The 19,031-nt window shown below is 40.6% G+C and overlaps 1 protein-coding gene and 1 non-coding gene across 2 annotated transcripts; one reads left to right on the top strand and one right to left on the bottom strand.

The window, feature by feature from the left end:
* Window positions 1–1,754: 1,754 nt before the first annotated feature.
* Window positions 1,755–18,948, bottom strand: LOC123956569 (protein kinase C delta type-like). The gene is made up of 17 exons (XM_046028831.1): window positions 18,735–18,948; window positions 10,946–11,076; window positions 10,405–10,677; window positions 7,853–8,021; window positions 7,451–7,482; window positions 7,238–7,323; window positions 6,713–6,842; window positions 6,456–6,556; window positions 6,247–6,331; window positions 5,900–6,027; window positions 4,985–5,158; window positions 4,677–4,768; window positions 4,475–4,537; window positions 4,187–4,325; window positions 3,719–3,907; window positions 3,427–3,555; window positions 1,755–3,278 (listed from the first exon to the last, which is right to left on the bottom strand). The coding sequence occupies exons 2-17, from the start codon at window positions 11,052–11,054 to the stop codon at window positions 3,120–3,122; spliced, it is 2,058 nt and encodes a 685-aa protein (XP_045884787.1). The 5' UTR covers window positions 11,055–11,076; window positions 18,735–18,948; the 3' UTR covers window positions 1,755–3,119.
* Window positions 10,250–10,321, top strand: trnae-cuc. The gene has a single exon. It is a non-coding gene; the product is annotated as a tRNA-Glu (tRNA).
* Window positions 18,949–19,031: the final 83 nt, after the last annotated feature.

Here is a 19,031-nt window from a genome sequence, read left to right as displayed (position 1 = left end):
TAGCAGCGTACTGCTAGCCTGACGCAGTTCTCGTTCACGACCTCATTCCAATATGGCACAAATGGCCACTGCGCATGTTCTGCCGCCTATATGCCTCTGAGCCCGGCTACATCACACTGACTTCCATCTTCACACACAATAAAATGTCACACAACCAGAATGAAAACCCAAACCTACAACGCGCAAAAAGAAAATAATAAAAGAACAGATTATGGTTTTCGTTTGCATTCATTCTTACAAGGACACGAGAGCTAACCTGAACAGTCAGTCGTTAAAAGGTTTGATCCCCAGCGGAATCAACACTTAGTTAATGGTTGAGCTGGAATTAATTGCACATATAATCGACCCACTTTCTATAAGTGGAGTCACGCAGTTCGTTCTGTAATAAAGTAGCCTATAGACTGTGTTATTGAAGATGACCTCGAGTTGCTTAATTTCCCTTCAATATAATATCTATCAAGTAAATAAAATGGCCCCACATTGCACAACAAAAGGCTGAACTATACTTTTGAAATAAATCACAATAACGCCCTATCATAATGACTGGATAAAATTATATGTCACTGCTGGTACGGTACTTCTGCTACACAAGGATCTCAAGTCGGGTTTTTGGAGGAGAGACTGCTGGAAATATACCATGACACTGTGAGTATAATGCTCAAAGTATATCTATGTCGTGTAATAAATACGCTTTCTTTATTAAGTAAGCGTATTTGTCGTTTTGGAAAACGTTTCTAGGAGCCTTCAAGCCGATTCCGTACTAGTCACAAACTGGTTTTGCCGCTCACTTGGACCATAGAAAGGCTACTGCTTCAGTTAATCCTCCACAATAGACCAACCCTTCCGATGCCTATTCTAACAAAAGAAAAAAATATCCGCGTTTTGCATGCGTTGACGTGGAAACAGCACAATAAATGTGGGCTAAAGAAAAGCGATTGGATCTTGCCTGAACAGCCGAAACAATCGGAGATCCATGAATAAATGAAAAGGGGGTAGGCATTTACTCCCAGATTCATTCATTTGATTAAACTGTGAAAAGGTTCTCTCTCTATAAGCTTTCAAACAGAGGAGTATATGCAACTCATATTTTGAAAATAACAACAGAGAAAGAAACATGCATTTGTGGATGTTGTTATTTTGCATTTTGGATCGTGCTTTTTAATCTGACATTTGTGTGGGGTCATTTTATTTTTAAAGCTTATACAACTTTAATGCTGCATTTATCCACAGGGCTGTTTGCATAGGCAAATGTCTCAACAACTTGAACAGGTTTATTGCTCCGAGCTGGTCGCTGTTTTATGCCTCATGTTTGGAATTTGTTCACTGGCCACATCCTGCAGCAGGCAACGGATTACTGCCGGGGACGCAGGACAAGGACAGGTCATAAACCGTGCGCACTGCAGGAATGTCTCGTCTTCCGTCCACACGTTACACGGGGAGCTGCACTTATAGCACCTGACCGTCAGATGGCAGTAACGGCTACAAGTACTGCTCACATGCCAACAAAATCCCCGTGGTACTGGGGAATGTTTTGGTGTCCTTAAGAAGGACTTTAGTGCCTGAGATGAGATATTATAGATACTACGACACACTGTTAAATATGGGTACCATAAAATAGCAAGCAACCACTGGAAACCAGCACTGACCAGAACACATATACACTGTAGGCTATTTAAAAATCTACATTTGAAGCATTGTGATATACAAGTGTATAACACATGTAAATTAAATCAAGTGACACTGGCTGACAGGCATTGAGAGTTTACAGTGTATTTATTTATAATCAGATTTAAAAGATAAATGAGGAGAGTAAAAAAAGTACACCCATAACTCACAGACAGTGCATTGTAATGTACACATTCATTTTCCATATACAGCACTATTATTTTCATGTTAAAATTCCTACATTCAAGTAATCACACTTATAAGACCCTCTGCTTACAGTGAAATGCCTACCCTTCCCACATAAAATAACACATCCTTCATAACACACACACACACACACATATATATATATATATATATGTGTGTGTGTGTACAGGTATCATACCATTGCTGCAACCTTCCAGTGAGTCTGATGCTAGCCCAGAAATTAATATTATGTATGGAATGATTGTTTGTTCTATGCTTCAGTTATATATACAACAAGAGGTTTGACACCAGTGGCACACAAAAGACTAGACTAGAAGGCTGCCATGTAGAAATCCTGTGCTAAAAAAAACCCCAAAACACATTAACTCTTTTGAGGGTATGTGAGACTCTGGGGTGTGCTTAGAGCACCTCCTTTCTCAAGACAGTGCAGTTAGCGAGGGAGGAAGCTAATCAGTTCTGCTATAACATTATTTCAATTCAGAGGGATTTAAATTTCCTCCAACTTTATAGAATAGCTCTTTTTATGATTCCTATATCTATCCTTCAGCCAGAGGGACCCGCTGAGGATTCATTCAACAACAGACAAAGTTACAGATTACAGTAGCACCAATTGCATCCACAAAAAAAAAGAAAGAAATATACCTGCACACACCCACACACTTGTAAGCATGCACACACACAGACACACACACACACACACACACACACACACAGGTGGGGTGTAATAGGCGGCATACAGTAGGCAGAGTACAGGGTGAGAGTAAATATGGTATGCACCACTGAATTCTCTTTGACTTGGGTGTGCAATGCTGGGTGTATATGGTCGTATAACTAAATAAGGGTGTCATGCTTGTGCCTGTGAATAAAAACTTTTCAGATACAGTACATTAGATGATTCGTATAGATTCAAAGTGTGATCACATGGAAAAATGACAGAAAATTAAGAAAAGACAAAATGCATCATTGACAATCGTCCTGCATTGATTATGGTAGCACTGGTTTCTTAAGAATCTCCCATAATTTCCTGGAGCTTTATATTCTTTTATACACCTATACAGTTTGCTAGCGTCAGCAAACATCCAGGTTTCATTTGATCTCTCAACTAAAGAAGTCATAGTCAAGCCCAAATCTTTTTATGTACTTCTTCTTATCCATCCAGTTGAACTTAGACCATATGAAAATAAAGGGAATAGCATGAGATAAGTGTGGGGCTAAGATCGTGTTTCCAGGGGAGCCATTTAGTTTTTTCATTTGCTTATTATTTGTTCCAAAGTGGGGTTGACGAAGGAAAAGCCAGCGAATGCAGCCTGGTCCATGGAGTCGATGAGGTTCTTGTCTGCGTGGGAGAGCCGCGGCTTCTCGCTCAGGAACTCTCGGTCAAAGTTGCTGCAGTCACTGGGGGATTTCTGTGGGTTGCAGGTCAGGTATTTCAGTTAGGTTAATATAACAAAGTACACTGGAGTAATCGGGAACCTAGATGCATGCAATCATATTTATACAAATGTATTTCAGGTACCACATATTCTGTTCAGAAACAAAATCATAGGCTCTTACCACTTTGGGCCTAAAAGGAGGCTCCACTTCTCTCTTTTCCAGCGCTGGCCAGTTGACTACTTTAAAGAACGGGTGAGCACGGATGTTTCCCACCACACCCAATCTGCGAGTGGGATCTCGCTCAAACAACTGAAATAATGACAGAGGGAAAAGAACACTATTTGATTACAGCCACACACAAACAACACATTACAGCTCTCTGTAGTACTATGTAGTAATAAGGAGTAATGTATGGCTTGAAAGCAATTGTGGACAAAAGTGTGCCTAACAATATATGTATCCCCTTAGTTACCAGTTCAATAAGGCTCTTAGACTCCTTGGTGATCCACCGAGGGTAGTGAGGGATGTCCGACCTGATGGCCTCAAACAGCTCATCCTCATCGTCACCCTGGAAAGGTGACTGACCAATCAGCATCTCGTACACCAACACACCGAAAGACCACCAGTCTACTGAGAAGGTGTACTTCTGTCCTAGCAGGATCTGAGATGAGAGACAGTTTTACAAAATACATCAGAAGTTAGTAAGGAGAACAAGGACACACAGTGTCAAGATAGAAGCACTCTGCTGTTGTTCACCAGTATTACAGAAGCCAAGTGAATAACTCTAGTAACACTGCCATGCCTCCTAATGACTAAGGGGGCATGTAGACTATGAATGGATGCATGACAAGATGGGTAATGGGCTTCACATTTAAAAAAATATATAATAAAACTAAATTGCAGAATAAACATGTGACATCAGCCAGGCCCTGAAGCTAACCTCTGGTGCGATATAGTCTGGTGTCCCACAAAATGTGGTGGCTCTGGCCTCTCCAAACACTTTTTCTTTGCACATGCCAAAGTCAGCTATCTTTATATGTCCATCTTTGTCCAGCATCACATTGTCCAGCTTCAGATCTCTGAGAAAAAAAGACACAGGAAGAGATATACACAATGAACAACTAGTTCTGCTATATTTCCCTTTGAAATACCGTACTCTAAAATCAACAAAGAGATTCAGTTCCAGTGTACACTGTTGCAGTAACGGGTTTCAGATGCCAGGTCTTACCTGTAGATAATTCCTTTTGAATGGAGGAACTGCAGTCCCACTATTATCTCAGCAGCATAGAATCTGAGGGTTGAAATGTGCAGAGCAACCATTAAACACAGTTTTACTGCGATTTGGAGCTTAAGTTACACATCCTCCATGGTGGAAAATGACGGTTGCTGTATTACTCATAGTTCTTAACATGGTATCCCAGTGTAATTACGTGGCTCTGTTGAGATCGAAGCGACCTTTGTCTTGAATGTGGAACATCAAGTCACCTCCATTCAGGTACTCCATAACAAAGAAGAGGTGCTCCTGTACAAAACATTATTGTCAGCGCACTGTTGCAGACAAATTAGACATGAAGAGTATGTGAGAGAGGATGGATTCAGATAAGGGGGGCAGGGAGTGTGGGTCTTTATCAACAACTGGGAATTTTGCTCTTACTGCTGTAGCTCAGGTTTGTTCCCTATCAGGGTACATGCTTTTAGACGTTTTACTAGAAGAGATGTTCAGGATGTGTGTGCTTACTTTAGACTGGAACGTGGAGAACAGGTGTGTGAGGAAGGGGTTCTCCCAGGCGAGGGCCAGTACTCTCTTCTCGACCATGGTACACTCCACATCATCATCCATGAGAACCACATCCTTCTTCAGAACCTTCACAGCAAAGTACTGCCCCTGCCCCTTCAGCTCTGCCAGCAGCACCTGAGGTGTCAAAGCCACTTAGAGTGAGTACTTCATCAGTGTGATCACGCCAGTTTCATGGAGTACAATCAGAGCAGGAGCTTTATTTATATCGCCTCCTCTTTTTTGGTGTTCTTACATGCTCGATCTCAACGTATCTCAGTGAGGACACTGAGTGTTTGTTCTTACATAAATGCACTGCCACCAGGCTACACTGGGCCTAAATGAATCTTCTATACTCAGCGTCTTTGTTTTCCTCAAAATAGACCAACCCTTGCAGGCTGTAACATTTTTATCTAATCTTGCCTAGCATTGATAGTGATGGATGAATAACTAAGGTCTTTTCTCATCTTTAAGGAAGGACAATGATAGACATTGAAGACAGAGTACACTAAAGTATGATAACATGCAAGATGTGTTCCTTTCACAGCTCGCTTGTAGCAGAATTAATTCAAATCTTCACATATTTCTGTTTCTTAATTATGCCACTTCTAATGGTTCAAGACTAAAACATGAAAATATGGAATACTTCTGCCTATTTCGCTGCCTTTTCCATGGTTATATTACGTAATGTTCATCTACAAAGTCAGTCACACATGGACAACCTCAGAATGAATGTGTTTCTTTTTACCATATATGTATGTATGTCATGACATTGGCACAACAAGTTTGTGCAAAGTTTTCAGTTAACAATATCTTTCATTTTTGTGTCTACAGTCAGTTCATGTAGAATTCAGGAAAGGATTTAAAGATTGAAGATACCTTGCCAAAGCTGCCTTTTCCCAGCACCTTGTGGAATACCAGGTGGTTGATGGTGAGGCGTACTCGGGGAACTGTAGGTGCGGCTGGGGCTGGGCTCAAGCCCTGTTGTGCCTTGTCATTGCCATCTGCTAGAAAAACACATTTGCACACCCAGAGTAAATACATGCAAACCTGAATGCAAAGATACATGCAAACTCATTCAACAAAAGGTTACGACTTGAGAATGTAAATAAAGACTATCAGCGACAATACCACATCTATTTTACCTGTAAATATAAAACTTGTTTTAAATCAAACTACTATTACTACTTCGTACTACGGTGTGGGCTACAATGAACACATCTTACCACTAGGGTCTGCTGTTGCATTAGAAATTTCTTGGTAGATCCCAATATCTGCTGCATTGGAGTTTTCAGGCTTCTTTATAGATTTCTAGGGATGAAAAAAGTTTGCTGATCAAGAACAAATCAATCATTTGTTGTTGTTTTTTTAAAACACTGACTGGCATAAAATGTCCCCACAAACTAAAATAAACATAGCTTGTTACTGTACAAACCTGGGAGACTTGAGACAGAGCCTCTGACAGTAGTTTCTGGTTGATTCCACACATATTGGCCACTTTTGATTGACAGTAACTATGTGTGTTCATGCTACAGTCTGGTCAGAGGTGTGAGAAATGGATTTGTGGAGAAAGGGAATACAATGAAAGAGAAAAATGTCAGAGGCAGGAGGCATAATGCAGACAAAACATTTAAGACAAAGTAAAAAAAAAAAAAAAGATAAAAAGCAAAGCAATGAACACATTAGACGCACCTTCACATTTAAGGCCCTGTCTGTAGAGACCCCACAGCAGACTGCCACAGTGGTCACAGAATGTGGGGCTTTTGTAGTTATAGTACTTGAAGCGATGTGGCATATCAATCTTGAAGCGCTCTTTCTGGAACTACAAACACATAAAAATCCAGTTAACCAACAGAAATCTGCTCATAATTAAAATAGACACGCATGTTTTGCCATGTTTAGTTGCTTTTGAGTGATGAGTAAAAATGAAATTCCACAGCACATGTCTCCAGTGATTTCAGTAAAGAATCTAATATTGATGTTGTTTGTTAACTTTGGCTAGATATCTTTTAAGTTGTGTTGAAGAATTTAAGTAATGAATACTAATAATGGATAATGGACAACTTCATAACAGTGAATAAGTCATAAGTCAAATAAAGCAGGAGAAAATAAGTAATTATTGAACCGTAGCTGGGAAAAGTAATAAAAGCTAGTACTGTAAAATGAAATCTGAAGTGAGGCTTTGCATTCATTTTGGAGAACATTAATTTTGCTCACCACAGTGTCACGACTGTTGGTCGCTGTCCCAGTGCACCTGCCAATGATTATTTCAGTGCATTTCTTGTGGATTGCCGCATTGCATTCTGGGAAAAAAAATAAAATACTATGTATATATATAAAAAATAAATGACCATATATTGTGTTAACTGGGAAAAATTCAAAGGGATAAAATGTAATAGAAATATAGATAACAGTTAATGAAACACTCACGTCTGCACTTGTAACCTTGCTTGTTAAGCCCCCTGGGAGAAATGGAATGTAATTAAATTATTGTAATGGTTGACATGAAGCAAAAAATATAATTTTCCCTTGCCATAACAACAATAAAAATAAAAAAAATAATATATATAGATATATATTTTTTTTTTCCTTTTTGTTATGGAGTGACTCATTCTCATAATGTGATAATGATGCTGAAAAACAAGTAGACAGGCAAATTGGCTGCTTCTGGATAAGTCATGTCCAGACAGAGTAGCATAGGAAATTACTACCATGGTCTCTCTGTAGAAGTGAAACAAGTATTTGATATGCTAACCAGCTAAAGTACATAAACATAATAATGACATAATAGTGACAGCTGTAAAGTAACAGAGGCAGGACTTGGCATCTCACCAGAGGAACTCTCTGCAGACAGAGCAGAAGGTGGGCTGGCCGAAGAAGGTGGCGGTGAACTCGTGGTTCTTGATGAAGTGAACCTTTGGCTGCTTGAAAGCTCCTCTCCTCCTGTTGAGGGTCATGGCTCCATCATCAGGAGGTACCTTCACCGATGGCTGACACACCGCTGAGGGGAGAGATCACTTACAAATCAAAGTATTGCCTTTCTACTCTACTCAAACGGTGTTTGTCTAACAAATTTAAAATGAAGTGTTATCCAAATACACTTTTTTATTGATTTGCAGGGATGCAGTGAGGATGGTTATTTAATTATTCATCTAGCTGATGAAATTTATTGTTCCTTAATAATGTTCCTTTAAGGGTGGAGTAAGCGATTCTAATCCAAAATATGTCCTTTTGTCAAATTCAGCAAATATCTCCTCACGGTCTGCTAGCTATATGTTCTGCGTATGCACTGAAAAAAAAAAAATCTGGTGTGTGTACTTAGCCCTGGCTCTGTAAATGGGAAATAAAGTGGCTCGCATCCCGCCACACAACACTATTCCAACCATTCCAGTCATGATTTGTGTGTCAGGCAACATTAAATGGCCACAGACATAAAGCTTACTTTCTAGTTCACCAAGATATGCCGTTGTTGTGATGTTAGCTATAGTAGGAGGAGAGCTGTGTATATCGCTGTCTGGAGCTGCTGTGCTGCTCTGGGACCATCTTGTCCTCTCTGCATGTTAGCTTCATGTTAGCTTCACAGCAGCAACTCCAACAATATTATGCTAACCCACACCTTAGCTAACGTTAATTACATTACTTGCTGTGTCGTTGTTCGCTCTATATCATGATATTTGTCATGGTGTTGGATTTCTGCAGAATCGCTTAATGCACCTTTAATGTTCCTTAAATGACATTACAGTGTGCACTATCATAAATCAGTCATCAGCTATAACAGCCAAGGGGTATTTAGTCAACAAGTTGAAAAATAGAAATAGGGCACAGTCGCAGCTACTAAATGGAGGGTAAACACATGAAAATGCTATTCTGGATTAGTGGCTCTAACTGATGCAAGTCAACAGGGTGGGTCAAGAGTCACCCAGAGAAGGCGGCGTGAGAGAGGTAAACAAAGAAGGCGGAAACTCTGGAAGAGATGGGGAGGATATGTGGGTGGTTGGGAGGGACAGGAGAGATTAAAATAAAGTAGCTGTAAAACAGACAATTGACAGACAGGGAAAAGTGGGAAGAGTGATGAGGTGAGGGAGGTAAACTAATTTCCTCTTCTAGCGACAGATGTTTATGTTTGGACAGCAGTTCAGTGAGCTGAGCCAAGAAAGTGGGAGTGAGAGAGGGGGGCAAAAGAAAGAAGACAGAGAGGAGGCGGACTTCTTGAGGGCTGTTCACACATGCCTAAAAATACTTCCGGGCTGCTTTTCAGGAAACCTGTAGAGTGTGTAGGAGCGATCTGATGGCATATGGAGATCTTTCATAACAGTAGACACACCCTTCTCTCATTGACCCTCATCAGCCCTGTACAGCGAAGGCTGTCTTAGTCACATGCAGAAACTCCCCCTGAACAGAACCAGTTTGTAAATCTTACCCGATCTGGGCAGACAGCAAAGACTATCAGAGACTGGGTTCCCTGTCTGTGGTGTTGACCAAGTAGCTGAATACAGCACGGTCAGAAAGTACTGCTCTGCTTCACTTCTGCTTCTAACAGCAGCTAAATTGAAACTAAAACAGGTTTTTGAAAGCAGATAAAAACAGCAATGTCATTCTGAATGGTGGGTAATGTGTGCTGCTATTCAATATGTTTAAGAGAGACTACAAAGATATAAAACTCTTTACTGTAAACACATAATAAAAAGCATAAAATAAAAAAGCAACAAGATATATTATCAGATATTTACATGCATACATTCATTGTTGTGGTCGGTATCTTAGTTACTTATTCTAAGTACAGCCAGCCCTGAGGCCAAATTCCTAAGTGACCTTGAAGGGTTGTTAACAGTACATTAGCTACATGGCTACCCCTGTACTCAGCTGACAGTGTGAGATATGGTATGTCACCAGCATGCAGGTTAACCCTTCACAGTTTGAGGTAAACAGTTTATTGCAGGACAGTTGGCCCAGAGCATGACAACTCCACACTCCTCAGAGAGGTCCACAAAAATGAAACATGTTCAGCTGTGGTTGTGTGTACAAAGTGCAGGGAGATTGACACCAGATGAGGAATCTTTTCTGCCAGTAGAGGGCATTACACATCAACACTGAAGGAAAATGATTTTCTGTGGCCCTACATGAGTAGTGGGAGACGGGAGGGGGAAGGAGAGAGTAAGAGAGGGGGCATGGGCAAGTTCCCAACAGCCAAGAGGCCAGCATACTATCTTCTTTCACAGTGAACATCACTCCCTGGTGGTCTAGTGGTTAGGATTCGGCGCTCTCACCGCCGCGGCCCGGGTTCGATTCCCGGTCAGGGAACAGTATTTTAATATATATAACATAATAAATACTTAAGATTTGAAAAACAGATTTCCAGGGGCTTTAAGACATAGCAGTTTTACCTGCATCACTGTCCTCCAGGAAGAACTGTACAGCCATCTGGACCCTCCCTGAAGGATGCAGGTCCACCCAGAACTCAACACGGCTATTGGTCTTGGACTTCTTACAGCGTTCTGCCAGTACAGACACGCCCAACGTGGCCTTGGCCAATGGCACCTCAGTGTTTTGCATGAGGACCACTTCAATGACACGCCCCTCATAGATGTGAGCATCAAAACTGGACTTCCAGGCTGGATACATGGTGGGCTTCCTCTGGACCAAGGTCTTTCCTCGTTCTGTAAAAAAAAGATTGGGATCATCATTGGGAACAAAATATTTGTCTGTTGCTTCTGCTTCCACAGAAAAATCACAACAAAGGAATGGCTACAGCACAAAGCACCTGGAGTTGGTAGAGAAGCAGTTTTCTTATGGATTTTTGAGCCCAGCAGATGGTGGCTGTTAAGGCAATTAAACTCAGGACGTCTGGTCTCTCTACTCCCTGAGCCACTCCCCTGTCTAGATAAAATTATGGCTGCATATGTGTGTGTGTGCATCTTTACATACCTGTGTTGACAGACTCCTTCATCTTGACGGCACAGATGGGAGGGTCAGACGGAAGAGTCAAAGCGCCAATATCATAAGCATTGAAGGTGATACGCAGGAAGGGTGCCATGGCGACCACTCACCAAAGCCTCCTGGAACAAAGATAAAACACTCACAGTTAGAACATCTCACAAACACACGCACACATTCATCTTGTACTATTGCTTAAGTTTGACACTTAAAACAAGAAGGAAGAGAGTCGGTGGCTGATAGTATTCTCAGATTGAAACTACAGAGGAAGTAGAAGTTTCCAATTCAAAACACAACTTTGGAAACTACCAGCCAGTTCTGAGGGAAGAAGAAACAGAGTGGCAATCCCAAACTGTGCACATAAGAGCAGGATGAGGGAATAAGAAATCAGAAGGATCACATTTCCAAGACAAACACAAAAAGTCCTGCTGTTCGGCAAATATATTAAAACTTTACTGTTTTCACATTGATTTTATGTGAATTAATCCTGGTTGTGTCCATTCCTTATTCCCAGCTGTCTCTACGTAGCTCTACGCCATAGATAACTGTCATCACTAGCATCAGTCTTGATGATTGTTGGTCGACAAATGTGGAGTATGTTTATCTTTTATGGGAGGAGGTACTAATAGTCCTGTTTTTATAGCTTTGTTTGGTTAGGCTTTAGAATTTCCTTTTTCTGTTAATAGTACGCTCTGGGGGCAGTTTCTAACTGAATTGTTGGCCAAAATGCCTCTCTACTCTAATACTCTGTTTTGTTGTACCTCACTGACCATTCTCGTATCTTTTGTCTGTATTTCAGAATATCCTTGCAAAAAGAAAATCCCATCTTTTCTAATTAGTACTGCTATAGCAAAATGTTCCTGAGTCAATCTAGAATAGCATTAAGATGCCTGAAGGTCACATATGAAAACTGCAGTATTGGATCTATTATGCTGACAAAGACAAAATATCTACATTGTCATAGTCATTTGTAACGTATTCCCCCTCTTTTTATGTATTAGTTGTGCTAAAATTCATTCATTCTTAGAGGTTCTATTTTCCAAGTGAAAATTTAATTCCACACATCACTTCAAAAGTAACAACTGAAACAGAAAACACAGCTTGCAAAAGTGTTCACCCACTTGCTTCATTTAAGCTGAATCCACGTGTTTCGTACACTTCCTCTTTGAGACTTTCAGAGTCATTCTTAATCTCCCTTCATTACATCTTAAAACTATAATTATAAAGCAGTGTGGATTGATTTTTTCTTCAAATATACAATTATCTTAATGTAATGGTGTAACTGATAAAAACACGAGTAAAATACAAAAAGATTCCCTGAAAAATGTTAAATACTTTTTTCAACAAAATAAAAACACTTTTGAAGCAACAGTGCTGCTTTATAATATACCAGCAAATAGTATAGACCTTGTTCAGTATCCCTCTTATTTAATACTAAACTGTCTTACAGTGAAAACAACAGTTGAGACTAGCAACATTGTTGTAATAACTGATTACAAAGGTTGACATTTTCTAATTTAATGGGCCAGTCAGGCTTCATGCTGTATAAGGAAACTGTATAAACACTTACTGAACCCTTATGTTCTCAATGCGGTTTCACACCAGAATCAAACATATGCTACGTTTACAGACTTGCAGGACCCAGAGGGCAGATTAGCCCACATCCTAATTCCCAAAGCTGCAATAAAATCCCACACAATTCTTCCACACAGCACTTTTGTGAGCTTTTAAATTCCTTTACTTGATCTCTTGTAGCTTTAGTCTCTTGCACCATTAACATAATGTTGAATTAATAGCCATTTCAGAGACATGGGACACCTGTGATCGGCGGCAAACAGCATCTCATTTTAAATGATGTAGCCAATGCACTGTAACCATCCTTCAAGGTCATGTAGGGATTTGGCCTCCGAACGAGAAAATATAAAACAAACAAACACATATCATGTGCCCTAGAGTTACATGTGCTGTGTATGTTGTATTCTATTATGCAATTTCTATCACTATCTTTCCTGTGCGGGGCTGTTGGGGTACAGCCTGTACAGGTTGCCAGGGCATCGCAGGGCTGACATACAGACAGACAAGCAACCTTCTTATTCAAAGACACACAGTCCATGCTCCAGCATCTCCACACAAAAAGACCTTAAGCCAGTTGATTCAAACCCCAGACTTATCGTTCTGATGCGACAGAGCTTATCACAGAGCTATCATGCCACCCTGTATTGTTCAGAAATCACAAATCACTGCCCAGGTTACATACCTGGGTTACATATACAAGAAAAACTTTGATTATCTTTGCAAAGAAACAGGATTGCCGCAGCTGTCATAAGTCATAGGCTACAGCAAAGGAAAACAGGACCAGCACCAAAGAGGACCATGTTATTAAGCTGAAGTAAAGGCATTAGTATCAGTGTGTCTAAACACAGAGCACACTAAAATAGCAGACAAGTTAGAAGATGATCCATGTACAAAATAAATATGTATATTGATATTGTCTGTGTTGCATATGCAGTATTAAATGTGAACTGAAGTCTATACAGTTCCACAGGTATCATAACAAGCGTCTAGGCATGTGTTGTATCAGGATAAAGCTACAGTAATAGACAATATATATGTTAGCTATATCATTATATCTGTTAGCTAGTTATATTTTGGATACTGTACACTTCCAACTGGCTTCCTCAGCAGTGTCTCCACCGGGCTGAGAATTTTGACTGACCCTGCAAGTCTGTTGGGGATCTAAAGACTCTTACTATTTTAGAGACCATATTCAATTTTCTCTTCACTTCACACACACACACACACACACACACACACACACACACACACACAAACTCTCTCTCTCTCTTATGTACACATACACAGGCATTGCTACGTAGAAAAAGAGAGTCTTGTTTCCCCAGAGAGAGTGGAAAAAATGAGCACATGCAATTGGGGAAGGGGTGGGTAGAGGGAAAGGGGAAAAAAAGATAGACACCACACTGGAAGAGAGGCCAGACTCAATGATAGAACCAGATTTGCCTTCACTAGCCACAATGAGGTCGACTTCCAGTGAGATGGATATTGCTCATGTGCATGTGTGTGGCCTCAAGGAGTTATTTATTTACCGTCAAGTAAGTCTTTAGCCTTTATCCTAGACTTGAAAGGACTGCCAAGTACCAGTGAAGCTGGACTACCTGCCTGTGTTATACATGTTGACTTTGTACAACACAAAATAATTCATTAATTATCCACTAACTGAAAGAAGGCACGGTATGCGGAAAACATTACAAGTATTACAAGCATGACACTAATTGTCACTTGACTTGACATGACCGTCACATCAGCTCTGAGGAATTTGAAGAAGTGCTCCTGTTCCCATAACTATATGAATTGATTGCAATTAATTTCAGAATCAGCCACAGCTACAAAAACTGCTTCGTGGAACAAATACTGTGATGAACTGGACAGCAGAATCACAAATTTCAGCAAGAAGCTTATAAAATAAGCAGATTAACATATAACAAGGAAAATAACCTTCAGCTATAATGATGTGAAACCAATCTTCCATTAAATTTCATACATTAGACACAACTCAATAATGGCGACAGAGATACGTGATTGTTAGTCTAAGTCATGCACAGAGATGTACCGCAAACAAGTCAAAGGTCTGTACTAAATCACATATGTCATTTAGTGGAAGAAGTGATCAAGCAGGTCTAGCAGGTGGGGACATTTTGTAGGGCTGCAACTAACAACTATTTTCATTGCCAGTTGATCTGGTCTCGTCTATAAAATGTCACAAAATGGTTAAAAATGTTGATGAGTGTTTCCCAAAGCCCAAGATAATGCCCTCATGTGTCTTGTTTTGTCCACAATCCAAACAACTTCTGTTTAATGTCGTAGATGAGTAAAGATAACAGAAAATTTTCACATTTCCTAAACAATTAATCAAAACCATGATTAGTGTTACACACTAAATGCTTTTTCTACCGTGACGTAGGCCTTGAAAGGGCTTTGTCAAAGTTGGAAATGATCATGTCTGCCTCAGTGACAGAAGAAGACCTCAAGTGATAAAAACCTGCCTGACAGGATGCTAAATAAAGCTATAAGCAGGTAAAAGATCAGCTAGTTCTGAAAATTTCAGTTATGCGAAACATAACCAAACACATGTCATTGCATTGTCTAAGTTACCAAGCATTACTTAGAGCTGTCAGTTGATATACGATCCATCTTTTGTCTTCCTTTTACAGTTCCTTAAAGAGACTGTGCTGTCAGCACACACTGAGAGGGGGAGTGCAAGGCTGAGTAAAAGACACAAAAGCTCCAAAACAGGCCAAGAAAAGCCTGGCTGGATGGAGCTGGGCCAGTCGGTGGCCCGGCAAATTAGAGCTCAACCAGTAACCACGCGATTATAATGAACCTGAACAAGCATGGTCCGACTCAGCCAGGCCACATTCACACCTAAAGCTGATCACGTGGTGCGTGGTTTTGTGTGTAAACATCTACTGCACCATGAAACTGAGCTTTATGACAGTTTAAAGAAAAACAATCCCTCAACATTGGAAATTAAACAGTGATCATGGAAAAGGGCTGTTCCTCAAACTGTGATAGCAAAAATTGTGAAAATTGTTCTCACCGACACATACAGTAGGACCAAACAAATAACCCCCTTGGTGGAGTTAATAACATGAGATAAGGTAACTTTTGCGCTCACTTGATTTTCTTTTTCATTCCCAATTTTGACAGACAAATTCATGCAAACAAAACTTTCCTTAATCCACAGGTCTTTCACTAAGGCGAGGTGGCATACTTATTACAGCATAATACACCTCGAAAGCCCATGGGTGGAATTACGCGCGCACACACACACACATACACACACACACACACACACACTAATAACCTGAACAAAGAGCAGCCTTTAATGAATTTCAGTGGAGACTGGCTTTAAAGAATCAAAGCCCTCCTTTCTTTCACTAAGCAACGTTAATGTCTAACACACACAATCATGAAAATGCATTTAACTGTCCCTCTCTTTCTCTCAAACGTGCACATACACACACCCAGCAATCAGGTCAAAGTAGGACAGGAAAGAAAAGTGAGGGAGATTTGTCAAAGAATGAGATGAGAGCTGAGGTTACTTGTTCAAGGGCAGAGTCAGATGAACGGCTATTTCTTTTTAACATTTATTCCAGTGAGAACTGCTAGAATTTCACTTTGTGCCTTGAACTGACCTAGGAGCAGATCAATGAAAGCTGTTAATAAGTGCCTATTGAGTGTTCAGACTGACAGTACACATGGACACAAACTTCAGTTGTGGAGTGATAACCTTTTCTGATTTTCTCTCAGTATCACCGAGCTCTCTGGCACGGCGTCAAACCTGCTATATCTGCATGGAATGAATCCTGTCACAGCGTGTGTATGTGTGTGTGTGTCTTCTCTCCACACACATTAAGTGCGGTGTCCATTTCTGCCCCGCTCACAGTTCACAAAACCTTGGTTAAGACAGACGAAATAGAGTCAGAGAAAGGAGTGTTACACAGGATAGCGAGATGTGGAGAGTGCCTGTGTGGGACAGAGAGAGCGAGGGAGGTAATTACAAAAATCCATGAGCAAGTAATGAGTCAACCAATCATCATTGAGCACTGATTTAGCAAACCTGTGCCATATACCTAGGTTTTGTGGGTGTGCCTGCCTCTGTGTGCAGTTATGCATAACAGCAGGTGCTCTATTAAACAAAATCAGTATTGCACATCATAACAAAAGTGTTGCATACTTTATGGCTCCTGAAAACTGTACTCACAGTTTCGGGGATACTGGGCTAAATATTGTTGTAGATTTTTTTGATTCCATTGCCAAAATGTAATCCAAGTTTGATATTGATTGCAAAATTATACTCCCACAATTCACTTCTTTGTTCAGTACAAACATGCTCTACAAAACACCATTTCTCAGATAATGACATAAATATAATTTCTCAACTCAATTAGTGTTGAATGTTGTCTCATCACAAACAGTAGCAAAATTTTGCCAAATAAAAAGTAAAGTATACAATTAACAAAATGATTTAAATCCATAAATATCTCATTAAAACAGACAAACTAGTATAATTACTGACGTCAACATTTTGCCTTGGCAATTTTAATGCCAACTGACGCAGTTTGGTTGGTACAAGTAACTATATTGGTTCAATACCCAACTCTGAGTGACTAGCTTTACTAGACTCCTGTCTCAAACTAAAGGATCAATTATTCATACACACAAATACAGTCCAAACACTGTCTAAATTATGAGTCAGAGATGTGTTTATGTGTGTGTTGTACTATCGAGGGATCAGTGCTGCGTGGGTGACTCCTCACTGAGCAGATGTCCCAACTGTGTCCTCCAAGCAGCTCATGAAGGCACAAGCCAATATTGACACAATGCAGGCAGATGCAGGCAGATAGTGTTACCTGCGCTCACAAAGCTGCACTGCCTCCAGATAACAACAGGATACAGAATCTTGCAACAAACGCAGAATTGTGTTGTATGTGACACAAGACTTTCGCAAGTGACTGGGAGGAATATTTCAAAATAGGTTGTGGTGTGGTAGGGTTGCTGTGGGGCTGACAAGTCAAGCCAGCTACCTTGGATTCAGAAGTTGTTCACAGTGTCATCACGATCCATACGTTGTGTCTTTTACGTGCGTCCTGTTTCTCAATCAAGAGATTGTGATGAAGGCTGGCAATTCCAGTTGTTAAAATCTGAGTGCAATGAGGTAACAGTCTTTGAGATTTCTATTGACTTTAGTCTCGGCAAAACAGCGCAAACCGGTTCCAGTACAAGTTAGACTACAATGAGCCCAGTGCTGTTGTTCATCATCTGTGTTGTCTTCGTAATGACCCTGACACCAGCAGCTTTCTGTCAAACCTATCTGTAACCAAAGACAACTGAAACTCAACTTGAAGAAATTAGGGTTAGGCCTTTACACACAATTTGTGACTGCATGTACAGTAAATAACTATTATGTGAATTAGTAATAATCAATAATTACTCACTGTAGCTATACCAGTAGGATCACTCCTTAAAACACCTTCAAGGATTAAGTTACTCAGAGGGCTCAACATGTTTGTCAGCATGCTCACATTCATTTTTAAAGAGCCATAACCACTTCCTTTAAACTACTCCAGTAAGACATTTCAGACATGGAACTACGGAGTTTAAAAGGGAGGCTTGTCCCCTAATGTCTTATGAAAGGAACTGTCTTTAAATGGGATAAAGAGCTGAAGTGAAATGAATGTTTTCCTGGTTTTTATTAACCGTGGTGGTTGTAGCCTTCATTAAAGCTGAACGCCACCGTTTACCCTCATTTTTATTTTCCACCAAGTCTCATCACTGATCCACTGTTGCCATAGATACAACACTTGAGGAATTTATGAAGCACACAAACTTTCTTCCCGGTGTAATAGCATAGTTCCTTACCCAGTAATGGCGACAAGCAACGTTTTGTTTCACTATACCCGGACCTGCTGCAAGCACTGAAACAGCATGGCTTAATTAATTTACATAACTACAACTGTAACACGGCGAGAGAGGGAAATTTCCGCGACAGCAGCCCTATTACTACAAACTAACATTACAGATGTCCACCGACTTTGCAGTCAAGCTTTGCTTCTCTGCGAGAAAAAACTTAAATCAACCAAAGCGCGGCTAAAGCAACTTACTGGCGACTCTTGACACCCAGAACACACTGCACGCAAGAAAGCGCTGCTGTCCCAACTGTCAAACAAGTTTAACCGCTTCCCAACAAATTGAGACTTACCTCTTCCGCGGAGCTGGAAAGCGTCTCGCTGGTCACGAGTTTGTACCGGTTTTGAACAACGGTCTTCACGGAGGTACGACTTCAAAACCTTCAATGGTGTTTTAAGGAAGTGTTTAAGTCGGCTGCTGTTGAACGCTGTGCTCGGGCTCTGTCTGTTCCACTCTCTCTGAGAGTGTGTGTGTGTGTGTGTGTGTGTGTGTGTAGCTTTGTGCTGCGGCTCTATGGCAGCGCGCGGAGCAGAGGAGTGAATGTGTGACGTCAACCAGGTGAATTCCCAAACACACGCGGACGCGCGCA

Source organism: Micropterus dolomieu, linkage group LG18 (assembly GCF_021292245.1).
Source record: "Micropterus dolomieu isolate WLL.071019.BEF.003 ecotype Adirondacks linkage group LG18, ASM2129224v1, whole genome shotgun sequence".
NCBI lineage: Eukaryota > Metazoa > Chordata > Actinopteri > Centrarchiformes > Centrarchidae > Micropterus > Micropterus dolomieu.
The sequence above is the reverse complement of the archived record's forward strand: the minus strand, read 5'-3'. Positions and strand labels throughout refer to the sequence as shown.

Bases quoted from the DNA above. Each gene is read 5' to 3' on its own strand.
- LOC123956569 (XM_046028831.1), bottom strand. From the start codon at position 11,054: ATGGCACCCTTCCTGCGTATCACCTTCAATGCTTATGATATTGGCGCT. The intron at 10,678-10,945 runs GTATGTAAAGAT...TTTTTTTTACAG, and splicing joins GAAGGAGTCTGTCAACACAG to AACGAGGAAAGACCTTGGTC. The intron at 6,332-6,455 runs GTTTGTACAGTA...TTTCATCCCTAG, and splicing joins CTCTGTCTCAAGTCTCCCAG to AAATCTATAAAGAAGCCTGA.